Source organism: Microcaecilia unicolor, chromosome 9 (genome assembly GCF_901765095.1).
Source record: "Microcaecilia unicolor chromosome 9, aMicUni1.1, whole genome shotgun sequence".
Lineage (NCBI taxonomy): Eukaryota > Metazoa > Chordata > Amphibia > Gymnophiona > Siphonopidae > Microcaecilia > Microcaecilia unicolor.
The window spans coordinates 78,777,320-78,797,210 of record NC_044039.1 but is presented as its reverse complement, the minus strand read 5'-3'; the positions used below and the strand labels follow the sequence as shown (position 1 = coordinate 78,797,210).

Here is a 19,891-nt window from a genome sequence, read left to right as displayed (position 1 = left end):
CGAAGCGATTTTCTTTTTTCAAAGCACACAGCAGGGCAGACACGAGGCGCTGCCTGCGTCTCTCGCTGAATGGATTAAAAAAAAACGCAGGGTGGTGGCAGGGAGACAGCGGAGCACCCCCCCACCCGCCGACACCCGGGGCGAACCGCCCCCACCACCCCCCCTTGGTACGCCACTGACCACTCGCCTCCACCTACTCTCCTCTCCTCCTTCCTGTACACATTAATTGATTTGATTTGCTTACTTTATTTTTTGTTTATTAGATTGTAAGCTCTTTGAGCAGGGACTGTCTTTCTTCTATGTTTGTGCAGCGCTGCGTACGCCTTGTAGCGCTATAGAAATGCTAAATAGTAGTAGTAGTACGTCCCGCTCTCCTCTCCCCGAAAGCCCTCTTCTCCGTTCCTTCCTGCCTCCCCCTGCGCGTTTAAATCTTTTATTTTCAGCAGCGACGACAGTGAAGAGCAGAACAGCAAGCAGGCCTCACCTACAGATTTTCCCTTCCCTCACAGTCAGTGTCCCGCCCTTGCGGAAACAGGAAAATACATCATCAAGGAAGGCGGGACACTGTCTGTGAGGGAAGGGAAAGGCTGGAGGCGAGCCTGCTTGCTGTTCTGCTCTTCATTGACATCGCTGCTGAAATAAAAGGTTTAAACGCATGAGGGGGGCAGGAAGGAATGGAGAGGCAGAGGAGGGCTGTCGGGGAGAGAGGCAAAATCACTGGACATGGATGGGAGGGAAGGGGCAGAGGAGAATCGCTGGAAGGGAAAGGAAGGGGACAGAAATTGCTGGACATGGAGGGGAAGGCAGAGGAGTGAGGATAATTGCTGGACAGATGGAATGGAGAGGGCAGGGGGAGAGGACATTTGCTGGATATGGATGGAGGAGAGGGCAGGGGAGAATAGAGTTGCTGGACATTGATGGAGAGGAGGGAACTAGAACTCAGGGACTGAAAAGGGGGAGCTGGGAAGGAGGAGCTGGGGAAGTCACTGGACATGATGTGGGGAGGGTGGGGGGGGGGTCAAAGGAGAATATTGGACATAAGGGGAGGGCAGAGGAGAATCACTGGACAGAGAGGGGAGGGGGAGAGAAGAGGGGAGGGCAGGGGAGAGAGGATAATTGCTGGACATGATGAAGGGGGCAGGGGAGAGGAAATTTGTTGTATATGGATGGATGAAGGAGGGGGAAGGGGAGTTGCTGGACATGGATGGTGGAGGGCAGGGAAGAGAGGAGAAATGTTGGACAAGGATGGAGGGAAGGAAAGACAAAGGAGATACACACGGATGGAGGGAAGGGAGAGAGGAGAAATGCTGGACATGAATGGAGGGAAGGGGAGTGAGGAGAAATGCTGGACATGGATGGAGGAGAAACTGCTGAATTTAAGGGCTGGATCGGAACACTTTGAGGGCAGATACTGAAACTTGAGGAAGGATAGGGACAGGGCTACAGATGATAGGACGCATAAGGGACATAGGAGGATGGTGGACATGGTGAGAGAAAAAATAATCAAATGGAAAAAAGAACCTGCATAAAACAGAAGACACTGGGACCAAGCAAATAGAAAAACTAAATGATCAGACAACAAAGGTAGCAAAAGTATTTTATTCAGAATTTATTAATTGGAATATGTCAGCTTTGGAAATGTGCATCTGTGATATTTTGCATGTAATTTCAATTTTTATAGTATTGTTGCATGCTGAGTCTAAACTTCTTGAGGTAACTTTCCAGTTCAGTATTTTGCCTTCAATATTTTTTTTTTATTTCTAGTTCCATGTGTTCATATCTGTTGTCATGTATTTTTCATGTGTGATCAAGGTGCAGTATTCTGCTAGCTGAAGTATTCGCAGCCCTTTTGTTTTTTTTTTTCACTAGGTAGTGTACTAGTGTTTTAGAGCTCGGTATAATTACAGTGGTGCCTTTCCACGCATAAGGTTGTTGCTCATTCTGTCCTTGGAATTAGTGCTGTTATGGTTTGGTAAGGTTATGAGTGTGTTTTTGCACAAGTTTGTGTATAATGTTTTGCAGTGGAGAGAATGTGTGTTGGTCTTACTGAGGTGGCACCAAAACATCAGAAAGGGTTTTAGAGCCTAAATCATGACACACTACCTCTTGAAGGATCTACATATAGAGCTTATGCATTTCTAAGGTCTACACTGGCATGGTATGGTATTTATTTTTTATTTTATTGCATTTGTATCCCACATTCCCCCAACTATTTGCAGGTTCAATGTGGCTTACATAGATTTGATAATATTTTCATTTCAGGATATCAGATACAATTAACAATGTGTAGCTATTGTGGAAGGGAAGAAGGAAGAGGAAGAGAGTGATTAGGGTAGATATAGAAGGTGGGCGTTCTTAATTGAGTGGGTTGGTGAGTTGCCTTAGTGAGGCTATAGCTTCTCATTGTAGGCCTTACCTTAGTGAGGCTATAGGTTCTCATTGTAGGCCTTGTTGAAGAAGAATGTCTTCAGAGATCTTCAAAAGATAGTTGTTTCCTTGATTGCTTTCAAGTCTGTAGGTAACGCATTCCATAACTGCATGCTCATGTATGAGAAGGTAGTGGCATGCATTAGTTTGTATTTGAGTCCTTTGCAGCTGGGATAGTGCAGGTTGAGGAATTTGCGGGATGATCTTGTGGCGTTTCTGGGAGGGAGGTCCACAAGGTTTAGCATGTAGATTGGGGCATCTGTGTGGATGATTTTGTGTACAATCGTGCAGACCTTGAATGCAATGTGTTCCTTAAGTGGGAGCCAGTGAAGTTTCTCTTTTAGGGGTTTTGCACTTTCGTATTTAGTTTTTCCAAATATGAGTCTGGCGGCCGTATGGGAAAGGGGGTGGGGAAATACTACTGGAGAGGAAGAGGGAGTGCTGGGTAAGGAGTAAAGAAGGAAGGAAGGGAGAAAGAGCTGACCTTTTTGGGAATAACCATAATATATATGTATGAGATCTCCTACATATTCATTATGGTTATTCCCAAAGCAGCCAGCTCTTTCTCCCTTCCTTCCTTCCTCCGTATTAGCATATTCATTTGCATATATATATATGAATATTCTAATATGCCCCATCCCATCCTTTGCCCCCCCCCCCCCCAAATGAAAAAGTCAAACTACGCCCATGGGGCAGAGATAGAGGGCAGATGTGGATGGAAAGGGCAGGGAGAGAGGGCAGACATTGGATGGAGGGGACAGCAGAGAGGGCAGACACTGGATGGCAAAGAGAGAGCGAAGACAGATGCTGGATGGAAGAAAGACAGTGAAAAGATGATGAGGAAAGCAGAAACCAGAGACAACAAACTGTAAATAAAATATATATTTGCTTTAGGATAGGTAGTATTGCAGCTGTGTTAATAAATGTTTATAATAGAACATGTAAATAAGGTAATCTTTTCATTGGACTAATTTTAATACATTTTGCCTAACTTCGGAGAACAAAACCACCTTCCTCAGATCTGGATAGGATACTGTAACAGCACTATACTGTATTGACCTGAGGAAGGAGGTTTTGGTCTCTGAAAGCTAAATGTATTAGTCCAATGAAATGGTATTATTTGTTTTATTTCTATTTGTTAATTTGTAAAGTGGTGATTGGTATTAGTTTTTTTTTCAAATTTACATCTGCTATCTTTATATTTTGCACAGTACTAGGGGACATTTTCTGTTTCTGTGGTGTTGCATTGTATGCAGAGTCTGGTATCTTGGGGGTTCAGTTTAACTTTTGTCTAAATAGAAAGTTTATGATTACTTATTCTATAGTGGATTAGGATGTATCTGTGTTTGTGAAACAGACATGGCTTTCAGTTAGCATTGACTGTGCAGGATCGATGATCTGTACTATTCTGTCTGGTTTTGTTTTACAATAGGTGAATTGATGTTCTAGTGCTCACTGTAGTGTTTAAGATGCTTTCCTTTTCCTTGTGTGACTTGTAGAAATTACTGCTTATGGTATGGTAGAATTGCTCTATAGGTCCTGAGTGTTTTGTATTTTCGGTATGGGTAGTAATGGATTTTGGAGGGGGGTGTTAAAAAATGACCAGCCCCGGGTGTCAAGTGGGTACTTGACCTAGGTACGCCACTGGTCTAAGGCATTATTTACAAGTATACCAAGCACTACTCCCACCTTTATGCCTAGTGCTCCCCCCCCCCCCCCGAAAAAAATATATCAGGTTTGGCTATGCCACTGACTTGAACCCGAGCTTTCCTGGTTTTTAGTCTACTGTTCTAACCATTAGGTTACTCCTTCACTTTAGGATTTTATTTATCTATTTATACCACCTATAATGACGTAGTTTACAAAACAACATTCACATTATTCGTAGCCCTGAACATAAAACAAAACAGACCATAATACCAATTCAATTCAAAATTGAAAAACGCCATGATAAACAATTTTGTAGATTGAGAGTGGGAGATGACGCTTGCATTTTTTCGTATAAGTAGTCACTCCAGTGTCTCTCAGTCCAACAGAAAACTTTAATTTACAGTAATGTAGATGGGGTATTAAAAAAAAATGCTGGGTGTCCCCTGTAAAGGAGCCATCCTGGGTCTGCTAGGGCTGCCCCGGGGTCTGCTGGCACTATGGGGGGGTTTTACGTGCAAATGTTGTGAAATGGTGCCTGTTTTTGGTTTAAAAAAAATAGAACAAGGATTGGATTCAGGAAAATGTGACCTGGATGGTGGCACAATTCTTATTAAAGTGTATTTTGTATGGAAATCCATTTTCTCCATACACTTTAATGGGAAAATCTGATTTTAAAATGGAGTTTGTGAAAAGTTTACAATCTGTAATAGTTGTTCTCCGAAGACAAGCAGGCTAATATTCTCACATATGGTGACGTCACGTCGGCCCGGAGGACTTTCTAGCAAAGTCTTCTTAAAAATTGAAAGTGTCACTTGCCGCGCGGGCGGATGCACTGCGCATGCGTGCGTCCCTTTTCCCGCCCGCCGCGAGGACACATTCCTCAGTTTTTCTTCTCCGCGTCTGAGGTGACACGGTGAGAGTTCCTTTCCTCGTGATGCTGAGCCCGGAGGTGAAGATTTACCACAGAATTGTATCCTTTTTTAGTTAATTTCTAGGTCTTTTTCTTTTCTTAAGTTATTTTCCTTTTAGTCTGCAATTTTATTTAAATCGCCCGTTCGGTTAAGTTTTTTCTTTTATTTGTGTCCTCTTGTTTCACGACACAATCGCGTCTTGATTTGGCAGGGGCTGTTTTTCCCGTCATGTCATCTAAGGCGTCCAGCAGCTTTAAGCCTTGTGCCCGCTGCCATCGGGCCATCGCCAGCACTGACCCACACTCGTGGTGTTTACAGTGCCTTGGGCCGGATCACCGCTCGGAGGGCTGCAAGTTGTGTCTCACGATGAAAAAGCGGACACTGCTCTCTTGAGATGCCCAAAGGGAGAAGATTTTTGGGCCCGGTGCCGCACCGTCGGCGTCGTCCAAGTCGGTGCTGTCGAAATCGGCGCCGGTGAAGTCGGTGCCATCGAAGACGATGTCGTCGAAGTCGGTGTCATCGAGGTCGACGTCGAAGGAAGCGTCGGCACTGGGAGACCGGGGACAGGCTGCCAAACGACCGATGCACGCTGGGAGCATTGATGCATCGAGTGGGTCTCCACCCGCCTCGGCGCCTCCTGCTTTGCAGACCCCCCGGGACAGCCCTGCATCGGACCCGGCCCCGAAGAGGCATGTGGATTCCACATCCTCTTCTCCAGTGCCGAGGAGTCTCGACGACGGGGACGGGCGTCGGGCGAAGGCCAAAAGGCACCGTCGTCGTTCTCCTTCACGTCACGGCACCGAGAGCTCCGGGTCATCGATACATTCGATACCCGAGAAGCGTCGGTGCCGAGAGGATCGCTGTCCCTCTATTACTGAGGTACCGGCGCGTGGGTCCCTTGGCAGCCGAGTCCCCACTCCCACAACTTCAGCAGACTTCGCCTCCACTGCCCCAACCGGCCCCCCCCAGCATCTTCCGGCAGCAACTCTCGATGAGCGTATGCAGGCCTTTTTTCCTTTTTTTATGGAAATGATGCAACAGTGGCAATCGGCGCCGAGGTTATCGGTACCGACGGTGCCGGCGTCGATGGGTTCAGAGATGCCGGTGCCGACGGTGTCGGGGGTATCTATGTCGCCAGTGCCGGAGGCTCATGCGTCAGGCCTTCAGCCCGTGGTGAGGTCTGTTTCACCGGTGCCGCCTTCGCTGCCGGTGTTGTTGACATCCCGGGTCGACTCTCCGGAGACATTGGTGCAGGAAAGCTTCACTGGAATCTCAGGGACCGTCGACTTCTCAACGTCATCATCGAGGCCGTCAAGCCTCTTCGTCGAGGCGGGCTCAGATTCGGGCAGCTCTGTCTGAGCTTTTAGCCCCATCTGACATTACCTCATCAGATGATGATGAAATGCGTGGGAGTTCTCTGGTGAGGATTCTCAAGGCATCCCATCTGATTCTACTCCCTCGTACCAAAGACAGCTTTCTCCTCCTGAGAGTTTGTCTTTCTCCTCTTTGTTCGGGAGATGTCTGAGGCCATCCCCTTCCCTGTGGAAATTGTGGTTGAGCCCAGGGCCAAGATGCTTGAGGTTTTGGACTATCCATCTCCACCTACATCTTCTGCCACAGTTCCTTTGCATGAGACACTCAGGGAGGTGATGTTGAGGAACTGGGAGAAGCCTTTTTCTTGCCCAACCGTTCCTAAGAACGTTGAATCTCAGTACCGGATTCACGGGGAACCCAGTCTCATGCGGGCTCAGTGTTGCCCCATGATTCAGCGGTGGTGGATTCCGCTCTCAGAAGAGCCAAGAGTTCTAGGAACTTCTCCTCGGCGCCCCCGGGGCGGGAGTATAAAACTCTGGACTCTTTGGGAGGAAGGTGTATCAGGCTGGTCTGCTCGCGGCCAAAATTCAATCATACCAGCTCTTTACGAGCATTCATTTACGGAACTCTGTGAGGCAACTTGAGAGTTTGGTAGACGCACTCCCACCGGAGAAAGCCGAACCCTTTCGCCAAGTGGTCAGGCAGCAGAAGGCTTGTCGCAAGTTCCTGTCCAGGGGCGTTTTGACACTTGTGATGTGGTATCCCGATTTTCTGCCCAAGGTATAGCGATGCGCAGGCTCTCATGGCTGCGTGCCTCTAACCTGGAGGAATGGACTCAGCAGAAAATAGCAGATATCCTGTGCCGGGGGGATCACCTTTTTGGAGAGAAGGTTGAGGAGATGATTGATCATCTCTACCAGCGTGATAACGCTATGGATTCTCTCTCCCGCCGGGCGCCTTCTGCATCCACTTCCACATCTAGGAAGTTTTTTAAGGGAAAAAGAAATGCTCATTACGTCTCTAGGGGCCGTAAGTACATTTCTTATTCCCGACAGCCGGTTCAAGCTCGACCCCAGCCCGCTCACTCTCGTCAGCAGCGTGCACCGAAGCAGGCCCCAGCAGCTCCCCAGCAAAAACCAGGGACGGGTTTTTGACTGGTTCCAGCAGAGCATAGCCGACATCAAAGTGCCTGTGCCGGACGATCTACCGGTTGGGGGGAGGTTAAGATTTTTTCACCAAAGGTGGCCTCTCTTAACCTCTGATCAGTGGGTTCTCCAAATAGTCCGGTCCGGGTACACTCTCAATCTGAATTCCGAACCTCCAAATTGCCCACCAGGAGCTCAGCTCCTACCACAAGCAGGTACTTGCAGAGGAACTCTCCGCCCTTCTCAGCGCCAATGCGGTCGAGCCCGTTCCACCAGGGCAAGAAGGGTTGGGATTCTATTCCAGGTACTTGTGGAAAAGAAAACAGGGGGGATGCATCCCATCCTAGACCTAAGAGGCCTGAACAAATATCTGTCCGAGAAAAGTTCAGGATGCTTTCCCTGGGCACCCTTCTACCCATGATTCAGGAAACGATTGGCTATGCTCTCTGGACTTGAAGGATGCTTACACCCACATATCGATACTTCCAGCTCACAGGAAGTATCTTCGATTTCGGCTGGGATCACAGCACTTTCAGTACTGAGTTTTGCCTTTTGGCTTGGCGTCTGCACCCAGGGTATTTACAAAGTGCCTGGCAGTTGTTGCAGCGTCACTACGCAGACTGGGAGTACATGTGTTTCCTTACCTGGACGATTGGCTGGTGAAGGACACTTCCCCGCAAGAAGCTTTGCAGTCCATGCGGATGACTATTCAGGTGCTAGAGATGCTGGGGTTTGTCATCAATTATCCCAAGTCCCATCTTGTTCCAGCCCAGAAATTGGAATTCATAGGAGCTCTGTTGTGTACAAAGACAGCTTGTGCTTATCTTCCAGGACCCAGAGCGGACAACCTTCTGTCTCTGGCTTCCAGGGTGTCAAGCGTCTCAGGAGATCACAGCTCGGCAGATGTTGAGACTTCTGGGGCACATGGCCTCCACAGTTCATGTGACGCCTATGGCACGTTTACACATGAGATCTGCTCAATGGACCCTAGCTTCTCAGTGGTTTCAAGCTACAGAGAATCTAGAGGATGTCATCCAGCTGTCCATCAATTTTCACAACTCTCTCAAGTGGTGGACCATTCGCTCCAATCTGGTCTTGGGAAGCCCATTCCAAATTCCTCAGCCACAAAAAGTGCTGACGACGGATGCATCCCTCCTGGGGTGGGGAGCGCATGTAGATGGGCTTCACACTCAAGGAGCTTGGTCTCTTCAGGAGAAGCATCTCCAGATCAATCTCCTGGAATTGCAAGCGATCTGGAACGCTCTAAAGGCTTTCAGAGATCGGCTATCCAACAAAATTGTTCTAATTCAGACAGACAATCAGGTTGCAATGTATTACACCAACAAGCAAGGGGGTACCGGATCTCGTCCTCTGTGTCAGGAGGCTGTGCAGATGTGGCTATGGGCCTGCCAACACGGGATGTTTTCTCCAAGCCACTTATCTAGCCGGTGTAAACAACAGTCTGGCCGACAGGTTGAGCAGAATTATGCAGCCTCACGAGTGGTCCTTGAACATGACTATTGCCAAAAAGATTTTTCGAGTATGAGGCACTCCCTCAATAGATCGTTTTGCTTCCCAGGACACTCACAAGGTCCCTCAATTCTGTTCCAGACTTCAGGCCCACAGCAGGCTAGCATCGGATGCCTTCCTCCTTTATTGGGGGACAGGACTCCTGTATGCGTATCCTCCCATTCCCTTGGTGGGGAAGACTTTGCTGAAACTCAAGCAAGACCAAGGAACCATGATTCTGATAGCGCCCTTTTGGCCCTGTCAGATCTGGTTCCCTCTTCTTCTGGAACTATCTTCGGAAGAACCATGGAGATTGGACTGTTTTCCGACCCTCATTACTCAGAACGAGGGGGCACTTCTGCATCCCAACCTCCGGTCTCTGGCTTTCACGGCCTGGATGTTGCGAGCTTAGAGGTTGCCTCTTTTGGTCTCCCTGAGGGTGTCTCCCGAGTCCTGTTTGCTTCCAGGAAAGATTCCACACATATGTGTTATTCTTTCAAATGGAAGAGGTTTGCCGTCTGGTGTGACAGCAGGGCCCTAGATCCTTTTTCTTGTCCTGCACAGACCTTGCTTGAGTACCTTCTACACTTATCTGAGTCCGGTCTTAAAACCAACTCAGTCAAGGTTCATCTTAGCGCAATCAGTGCTTATCATTCTAGTGTAGACGGTCTGCCTATCTCTGGACAGCCTTTGGTGGTTCGTTTCATGAGAGGTTTGTTTTTGACAAAGCCCCCTGTCAAACCTCCTCCAGTGCCATGGGATCTCAACGTCGTTCTCACCAGCTGATGACAACTCCTTTCGAGCCACTGGATTCCTGCCATCTGAAGTACTTGACCTTAAAGGTCATTTTCTTGGTGGCGGTTACTTCAGCTCGTAGGGTCAGTGAGCTTCAGGCCCTGGTAGTTCATGCACCTTTCCTCGTTTTTCATCATGACAAGGTAGTTCGCCGCACGCACCCAAGGTTTTTACCGAAGGTGGTGTTGGAGTTCCATCTGAACCAGTCAATTGTCTTGCCAACATTTTTTCCCCCTCCTCACATGAGTCCGGGCGAAAGCAAGTTGCACACTTTGGACTGTAAAAGAGCACTGGCCTGTTAGGTGGAGCGGACACGCCCCTTCAGACAGTCCGCCCAGTTGTTTATTTCTTTTAATCCCAATAAGAGGGGAGTTGCTGTCAGAAAGCGCACCATTTCTAATTGGCTAGCAGATTGCATTTCCTTCTCTTACGCCCAAGCTGGGCTGACTTTGGACGTTCATGTCACGGCTCATAATGTTAGAGCCATGGCTGCGTCACTGGCTCATCTAAAGTCAGCCACCATTGAAGAGATTTGCAAGGCTGCGACGTGGTCTTCAATCCATACATTTACATCTCATTACTGCCTTCAGAAGCATAGCCGACGCGACAGTCGGTTTGGGCAGTCGGTGCTGCTGAGTCTGTTTGGGGTTTAGAATCCAACTCCACCCCCCTAGGCCCATTTTTATTCTGTTCCAGGCTGCACTCTCAGTTAGTTGTGTTTTGTTTCAGGTCAATTTCAGTTATGTCCTCGCCGTTGCGAGGCCCAATTGACCATTCTTTGTTATGTTGAGTGAGCCTGGGGGCTAGGGATACCCATATGTGAGAATATTAGCCTGCTTGTCTTCGGAGAAAGAGTAGTTACTTACCTGTAACAGGTGTTTTCCGAGGACAGCAGGCTATATATTCTCACAACCCTCCCACCTCCCCTTTGGAGTTGTATTCCTCTATTCTTTTGGATATAACTGAGGAATGTGTCCTCGCGGCGGGCAGGAAAAGGGACGCACGCATGCGCAGTGCATCCGCCCGCACGGCAAGTGACACTTTCAATTTTTAAGAAGACTTTGCTAGAAAGTCCTCCAGGCCGACGTGACGTCACCCATATGTGAGAATATATAGCCTGCTGTCCTCGGAGAACACCTGTTACAGGTAAGTAACTACTCTTTTCACCTGCCACAAGCTAGCGTCTGATTGGTGCTGCTAGGTCATATGGCCAAGCTGCAGTCCTGTTGCTAGGGGAGACAGAGCTGGTGACCAAGTCAGAGGAACTGAAGACATAGGAGAAGACAGACCTGTGTGTGTGTAAGAGTTGATTTATACAGGAGAGAGAGCTTAAATAAAGAGTTGTCTGATACAAGGTGAGAGGAACTGTTGACACAGAAGAGACAGGACTGGTATGAGAGATGCTTTGTCTGTGTGCTTGGAAAATTGAGTGTGGATGAGGAGGAAAACCTCAATAGAGTATAATTTGACTGAATCAGAACACCTGGTGATACAGAGAGAGTGGAATTCAGTAAAGCTGAGAGACTGTATGTAAAGGGAAGATATACCTGCATGAAAGATTATCTACCCATGTATGTATAAGAAATTTGTGTTACTAGACAGGCTGGAAATCACACTGAAAACCACAGCACACCTGACTGGCACTGAGGGAGTGCATATGTGTTAATTTGCTAAGTGGTTATACAGAAAGGCTTGCTTGAGTTGAAATAGGCTATAAGCTGTATAATAGCCTGCTGGTAACAAGTGAAGGTGGCTAGTCACAGTGAGTGTGCAGGAAGACTGTTGTGTTTCCGCTGATATGTCTCAGAGCAGAGTTGTGGCCACAGTGCATTTGACTGACACTTTGAGTGCAATGCATATGTGTTAATGGGTGGTTGTACTGAGGGGTCTGCCTGAGTTTGGAGGGGCTACAAATTGTGTAGAAGCCTGTTGGTGAAGGGTGAGCGTGCAAATCTGGTGCGTTCCCACTGACCTGCCACGAAGCAGGGTTGTGATCACCTTGCACCGGTCTGCAGTGAGAATTGGTGCTGATTAAAAATTGAAACAGGACTGTTATCCTTAGCTGAACTGCTGTGTATGAGGGCAGTGAGGTATGAAATGTGTGACTGGTTACAAGGTGTGATTAACATACATGGAAGAGTGTTCCTCATTAGGCAGGGAAAAGTAATAAGGCAGGTCCTGCAATAGGGAACATTAATTATCTATTGATTTACTCTAGATAGGTTGGCCACAGTTTTGATAACAAAAATCCCTATAAAACTTCCCACAGGATAGAGAGACAGGGTTTCAATTTCTTTTGGTTAAGCAGAGTACAGGTACAGAGGCTGTTGGGCAACGCAGGAGGACCATCGCAGAGCGACACGTGCACCAACTACCACGAAAGACAAAAGTTACCATCATTCAAGAAAGTTCAACTCAAGCAGCTAAGTACAAAAATCACCACCTACACCATTTCAGAGACTTTAAACTTACACGTAAATACTTACCTGGAGGGTTATGCTGAGATTCAGTTACATTGCAAAGTGAAGGAAGTGGACATCTGTAAGAAAGCAATTGACACACAGAATCAATTTTCTTGTTAAAATTTCATAGTTAAAGTAAATTGTGAGTAACAGAGAAAGTAATTATTTGTACTACTTATCTGATTTGTGGGGTTGAGAATTTCAGAGGAAAATTTATTTATTGAAAGTTGATACATTTTCTGAAAAGTTAAAAAAACATCTTGTGCAATAAATTATTATAATTTACAAGTTAGTGTGCAATATTGTCGTCATTAAAATTTTGTAACATCCAGGGAAATTTGCTTAACATTTTGAATTGCACACTGTATAATATACAAAATACAGAATTTCCCCACTTTTCTTTGTACCTTCCCTAAGTGGTGAGAGCAGGGGCGTAGCTACGGGTGGGCCTGGGTGGGCCCAGGCCCACCCAATCTTGGCTCAGGCCCGCCCAGTTAGGCGCTGAAGTATACAAAAGCCTTTCTGCCATGCCTCAGCCACCTCCCACCTGCTTTTAGGCAGCGGCAGCTCTCCCAATCCTTCTGCTCCCGCCTAGGCTCCTACCTGCCTGTCAAATGCAGTGGAGGACCGCCCCGGGTGCAATCAATGGAGGGGGGGGGGGGGGTTCTGCTCCATCGGTCCTCGCTCACTGCGTCTCCTCCTAGCACCGCGGCTTCTCGCGAGACTCCCGACTGTAACTCCCCTCCGTCAACACCTTCCTCCTGGCCTCTGCCCTGCTCGTGCGCCTTCCTGCCACTGCGCCTGCACGTGTGACGTCTCCTCTCCTCCGGGTGGCTGGCTCCGCATCCACTCCTCTTCTCTCCATCCCGGTTCAAGCGCTGCCAGCCTGCTGTTTGTTTCAGCTTCTGGCTGCTGGCTGTGTCCACGGGCGCGGCTCCTCCGCGCTGTGCTGGCTCATGGGTGATGGTTGCCTTCGCTGGATGCGATCAGCCTCATCGATTCCCCCCCCCCCCCAGAAGCACTTTCCTGCAGCCCCACACAACAGGCACATAAGCCTGCACAGTGCTCTGCAACCACCTGCCACCATTCGCAAGCAGCTGTCCAGGTAAAATAAATATATTTTTAAATTTTATTTTTTAACGTGTACAGGGTGTAATCAAAATGCTGGCTGGTGGTGGGTTTGTGGGTGGGGGTGGGCTCTTCACTGCCTAGGGCAAAAAAAAAAAGTATATGTAATCATTAAATATGACTTTTTTTTGCCCTAGGCAGTGAAGAGCTCATCCCCACCCAGAAACCCACCAACAATAAATTTGAATATTAGCTAGGTTAACATTTTTAAAAAAGGTTGTCTATTTCTCATGTTGGTGGGTTTTTGGGTGGGGATGGGCTCTGCAGTGCCCAGGACATTAAAAAAAAGTCTTATATTTAATGGGGATGTGTAGGGGGTAGGACAGGGCCGATACCTAGCTATGGAATGGATGGTGGGGAAAGGAAGGGCTGATACTGGGCTACAGGGATAGATGTGGGGGGATGGGGTAAGGTAGCAAAGGGAAGGCATTATTTTGTAGTATCCCAAGAAACACTACTCATACTTATATACATAGTGCCCACCCACATTAGCTCTGGGCCCACCCAAAATGTCAGGTCTGGCTACGCCACTGGGTGAGAGTTTAGTGTGGGACCCTACACCATGATTTTACCATCATACCACCCTCTTAAAAAAAAAAAAAAAAACCTCACCCATAGGGGGTCTACAGTAATCTGTCTAGGAGAATCTAAGAAAAGCCTCTTTCACAGAATAGGCTTCCTGAGCCATTACGTCTAGCTCCATCCCTGGCTGCCTTCAAATCCGGGCTAAAGGCCTACCTGTTTGATGCTGCTTTCAACTCCTGACTTATAACTTTTATCTTATCCTTATGTGTCCTTCTGTCTGTCCGTCCCCTATCCTTTTTGGTCCTGTCTGTTTGTCCTGATTTAAATTGTAAGCTCTTTTGAGCAGGGACTGTCTTCTTCATGTTCAATTGTAAAGCGCTGCGTACGACTGGTAGCGCTATAGAAGTGATTTAATAGTAGTAGAGTATGTGGATGCATAAGCACTAACATTTGAAATGACTGGGGATGCCAAACAATACAAATTCCCCCTTTGTAGATACAAGAGAGGAGCTTGCTCAGTATTGGGGGGTGCTTAACTTCATGCACAGTGCGGGGACGAAGGAGAGGGAGGCTGGTCTCAGAACGGCTGCTGGGGCAGTGGAGAGAGGACGATTCAGAGAACACTGCTAGCCCTAGTGCCTACACTTCTGACTTCTTCCTTGCCCCTAGCCAGATAAATGTTAAAAAAAAATCAGGGGCGTTGCTGGGAGGAGGCACAGACCGTAGTACCATGTGGCCAGGTCGTTTGAGACAATGCACATAAACGCCTCATGTCCTACTGCTGCGGGCAGAAGTCTCACAAAGGTGCAATAGGGAAAGAAATGGTGTCTCTGTATCCTGTGCTAAAGAGGAACGTTTACAGTGCAGTTTTGCCCTGCAATTCTATTTTAGCGATCATTAGTTATCTACAGCGATCCTATCAGAGCTAGGAGCAGCAATGCTAGTGCACAGCCCATAGGAGGTCGGAGAGTCCTGGACCCCCCATCCCCCATCCCATCCCACTGCAGGTCTAGACTCCAGCTGGCAAACAAATCAGGGGCCAGATTCACAACACTTCCCAGAGAGTGGGAGAAAGGCCAACTTGGGGGGGGGGGGCAGTGTGGGAACTGCACCGCCCCCCCCCCCCCAGGCGGTGGCTGGCCACATCCTCTTCCTGTGGCTGTGTCCGGCAGAGCTGCGGCTGACCGTCCCTCTCCGTCTCTCCTGGGCCAGCAAGCAATGTCTTCCACTCCCATCCGCTCGCCTACCTTGCAGTCACACAGGATGAAAAAGGAGGAATCCTTCCTAGGCAAGCTGGGCGGCACCCTGGCGAGAAAGAAGAAAGCACGAGAGGGTGAGTCTGACTCCCAACAATGAAATAAAGAGGTTGGACAAGGGTACGAAGTAATTCAGGAGCCGATTCACCTTAAACAGACACAAGAATGCATAATCCAGATAGCATAAGCACACACACACTACTAGTTTTTATGCCAGTTGAAATCCACAACAATGGCAAACTTTTAAATGTAAAAGCAGGCGGGAAGAATTCATGGTTCATTCACTTTACACTGTGCTGTTAAGGTTATGAAGCAGAGGATCTGTCCCTAAGCGTACTTAGTTTGGACTATACGTTCTGCTTTTAACAATTCCCTCTTAGCCTTTTTTTTCCTATTAATCATGCATCAAGATGTTAATGGCGCAAAAATTCCATTGATGTCAAGCAGCAAATTAAAACCAACAATTTCAATTATCAGTCAGGCACGCCCCAGCATCAATCAGATTTTATTACTGCTTTGTAAGTAAGAGTTGAAACAGCTGCATTCCAGTTCTTCCCCGCCAGTCAGTTAGTGTACACTCAGGAATGGTTTTTAAACTCAAAATGTGACCTGCCTTTAACTTTCCTCTTCAGATCGACAGAAATACAGTCTTAAAACAGAAGATAACAGTATAAAAAAAAAAAAAATCAACAATACTACCCAGGTGGATCAAGCATTAGTGAGACATAATTTTCTCCCACCTCAGCCTGCAAATTCAGATTCAGAAAGATTTAGAAAGACAATTAAGGACAGGGACAATAAAGTATGTTACATATTCCTCTTTTTTTTCTCTTACAACTTCGTCTTTTGTTTTTCTTAGACACACTAACTTACAGAGACAGATACAGAGTCTGACAAAAGACTATACAAACCCAGCTTAACAGAAGACAAATAACAAATTACATGTAACATATAAGAGAGAGACTGCACAAATGTCTGTAGACTGCTTTGAGCATACCCATATATAATTATATTTACATTAAAAGAGTTTGTCTCTGGAATAGTAATGCCATCTGTCTAAAACTTGTTGACGGTTTCCCAGCAGCGATCCAGCATAAAATTGGTAGGTTCTGCCACCCCCTGGAAGATTCCTTTTCAGAGGGTTTAATACAACCTTTAGAAACCTTGGGATCCCATTGTACCTTATTTCTTTTATTCCAGAGGACCAGTCTTCTGCCTAGGCAATTCATTCCTCAACCAGCCCCTGTTGCTGATTGCCTTGAGGTTAATAATCCTTATTCACTTCCTGAGGCCCAAACCTCCAAATTCTATATATCGTGCCTTGATTTCCACATGGAAATCGAAGCGTATTTTATAACAATGTGCATAACTTCATTGGTTAACTAGCTAATCAGTGCTGTTAATTGGATGTTAACAAGCAATTATCAGCAATAACTGGCATTAACTGAGATTTACGCACACAACTCGCTAAGTGTATTCTGTAACGTGGTGCTTGTAAATGGTGGGAGGGAACGGTCCTCCAATCTTGAATCATTTGACTTTCAAAGAGAATTTTTGCTCACTTTCTTTCTGGCTTGTGAAGGGAAAATCTAATAGAAATGAGCTAGGAGGCCGGTAGAATGGCTGTGGTTTCTATTGGCTCTTTTTTTTTTTTTGAGTATGCAATTGGACATCATTGAGTTATATTGTTATTTAATTTCTTTACCAAATTACTTCATTACTTTTCTATATTTTGCTTCAAAACTTTGCTTACTTTTTGGTGCATTGTTCTAAAACTTTTCGGCAGTGCCAGTCATCAGGTATGGATGGAAGGAAACTAATCTCACTTAACTAGATTTTGAACGCTATGTGTATCCATAGAACTGCCTCCTTGTGGCTGTGCTGGAGAACAAATTAATAATGGATCTACAAAGAGGCTCCTTAGATGTGAAGAAGGAAAGAACAAATCAACGTACCATATTGCACCAGTAATGAAATCAGGCACACTAGATGGCCCTTATCGCCATCATATTCTTTGGATGCAATATTTTTTGAGCCAGGCACCCTGTCTTTTGGGCTTCTGCTCCTTTGTAACTGGCCATAGCTTGCTTGTGCTTTCTGTGAGTTTGAATATTGCTCCATTTCTAATCTAGCCCAGCCATTACAGTGATAGTCCTTGGTTAATGACTAGTGACTGATTTCCTCAAGAACCTAGCTACATGTATTGCGTGAGCCTGACCAGTTGGTGTTGCTGTTGTGCAGTGGATGGGTATCACAACTATTGGTTGTGAATAATGCTCCTGTTAGCCCAAGGAATTGCAGAGAATTTAGAGGCCTAGATGAATAGGTATGGCACGGTGAAACATAATTTAGGGCCTTGGTCTTCACTACCAGTTCTTGAGAGCTGCCAGTGGGCCAGATTTTCAGGCTCCCCCTAATGATTGGACATGAGTGAGGTTTGCATAAAGTGGAGGTAGTAGGCAGGCAGACAAATCACCTCCATACATATTCATTAGAGGGATCCTGAAAATCTGACCTGAGTGATTCTCGAGGACTAGGAGTAGAGACCAAGGCTATAGGGGAATCATTTACTAATAGCTCATTCTAACACATTAACCCTGTGGCAGCATTAGCAAGCACTATTAGTAAATAGCTGATGTGGATAGTTACTAAGCAGATCAAGCTCCACCAGTGATTTGGAGCTGAGGTGGCACTGAAGGAACAGAGAAGCAGGCTCTGAAGAAATCATCTCGACTCTTTCCTTAATTCTGTGACCTCTTGCACCCTACCCGCATAGGAGCCGACTCTGTGGGTGCTGAGGGTGCTTGAGCACCTCCAATATTGAGAAAATTGCTTGGATGTGTCCAGGGAAGGATTGTTTCCATTAGGCTTAGCACCCCCAATAATTCTGAAAAGTTGGCTCATGTGCCCATCCCCACTGGTTTTTGGATGTTGATTTACTAATGCCAGTCTGGTCTTTGCTGCTCCTTTCTATTGTATGCATCTCTAGGATCCCAGACTGTTCTCACAGGACCTGCTGGCACTGTGTGGGATGTGTGGCTTCACTAGCCTTGTATACAGTAGAGAGGAGGACAGTGTAGCACCTGCTGGAGATATGTTAGTACAACTATGGGTTGATGTACTAAGCCGTAAATGGCTTCGCAAGCTGGGGTGGGTCACTGGGGCCATGGCCCTACCAATGTTTTGCCCAGCAGATCACCAGAGATTGTGGTTGGAGGGCCAAAAAAACCATAGGTATTCCACTTCCTCTGATGTAGATGAAAATCAAATTGCATGTGAAACATTTTGGAAGTGTGACTTCTTTTTTATGCACCTAATTCAGCATTTGCAAACCAGTTTGAAAAATGTATGCTAATGAGCTGAGCATAATAAATAAATAAAATAAATAATGCAAATGAGCTAATTCACGATTCAACAGTAGCAACATTATTGGCAGAAAGTTGTGCAAAGCCATGATTTGTCATGAGACTTAACTGCACTCAAGGAGGAGTTAATATTTTTTTTGGATATCGGGGTAGGTTTTTTGTTAGTTCTTTTTTTTTTTGGGGGGGGGGGGGGAGTGAGTCCTCATCCCCCTCCCTGTTTTCCTCCCTCCCCAGGGGCACCCTGCATCTCTGAGTAATTTAGGTCTTCCAACCTAAAAAAACATGTTGGGAATCTGGGCTCCCCAACTTTGCTTTATTTCCTTGCTGTTCAGGGAAATTAAGTAAAAAAAAAAAAGATAGTAAGCCTGATTACACCAGAGATATAGGAGATCAACTACCCAGCACTGTGTAAAATATAAAGTTAGCAGTTGTAAATTCTAAAAATCAACATATTCAAATCACTAAATTGAAAGCTATCTTTTTTTTTTTTTTTTGTCTGGGCATTTTATTTTTCTAATTATGTTGCTCTCAGTTTCTGCTTTCCTCTTAACTCTTCTTCTAGGATCTCCAATTTATTTGATGATACTTCTCTCCCCTTGCGTCTACCTCACTCTATCTCCTACAGCCATCTTGGACATTGATCTCTACCTCTCAGCTTGTTTCCATTTAATTTTCTCTCTCTATCCATTCACTTCTCCTCCTTATTATCCACTTCTCAATCTCCCTCTTTTTTTTTTTTAATTGCATTTACCTACAGCTTTTCACTTCTTTCCCTCATCCTATCCACCATACCCCATTTCTCTCCTTTCAGTAACTTTCCCCGTCCCCATGCCCACCATCTCTCTCCCTCACTCTCCTCAATCTAGTATCTTCCCTCTCTTGCTCACTCTCCCTCTGACCAGTGTTTACCTCACTTTCCCTATCCCTTTATGCCCAACATCCCAGAGTTCCTCTCTCTTCCTTGTTTCCAGCATCTTCTATCTCCCTGTGTCCAGCATATCTCTCTCTCTCTCTACTCCATCATCTGCCTCTTTCTCTCCCTAGTCCCTCCAGGTTCAGCATCTCCCCCTATCTCCTCCCTTTGTTGAGCATTCCCCGCCCCCTCTTTCTTTCTGTGCCCAGCATCTGCCCTCCGCTTCCCTATGCTCCCCCATCCAGCATATCCTGTCTCTCAGTTCCCACTTCCCAAATCTGCACACTTTCCTTATCCCTCCCAATATCCAGCCTCTTTTGATTTTCCTATACCCCGTGTCCAACATTTCCCCTCACATCTGTGATTCCCTCCATGTCCAGCATGTTCCCTCTACTCTCCCTATATCTCCCTGCCTCCATTTGCTCCCCAATATCCAACATCTCCCCTCCATCTCTCCCCTCCAACTCTCTATATGCCCCTGTTTTCTTTGC

At 46.5% G+C, this 19,891-nt stretch overlaps 1 protein-coding gene across 1 annotated transcript in view; it reads left to right on the top strand.

The window, feature by feature from the left end:
• The first annotated feature begins 15,016 nt into the window (after positions 1 to 15,016).
• Positions 15,017 to 19,891, top strand: part of PARVB (parvin beta) — a 318,556-nt gene continuing 313,681 nt past the window's right edge. The window contains 1 exon segment of the mRNA XM_030214982.1: positions 15,017 to 15,199. Within this exon segment, the coding sequence (XP_030070842.1) occupies positions 15,085 to 15,199 (115 nt within the window). The 5' untranslated portion in view covers positions 15,017 to 15,084.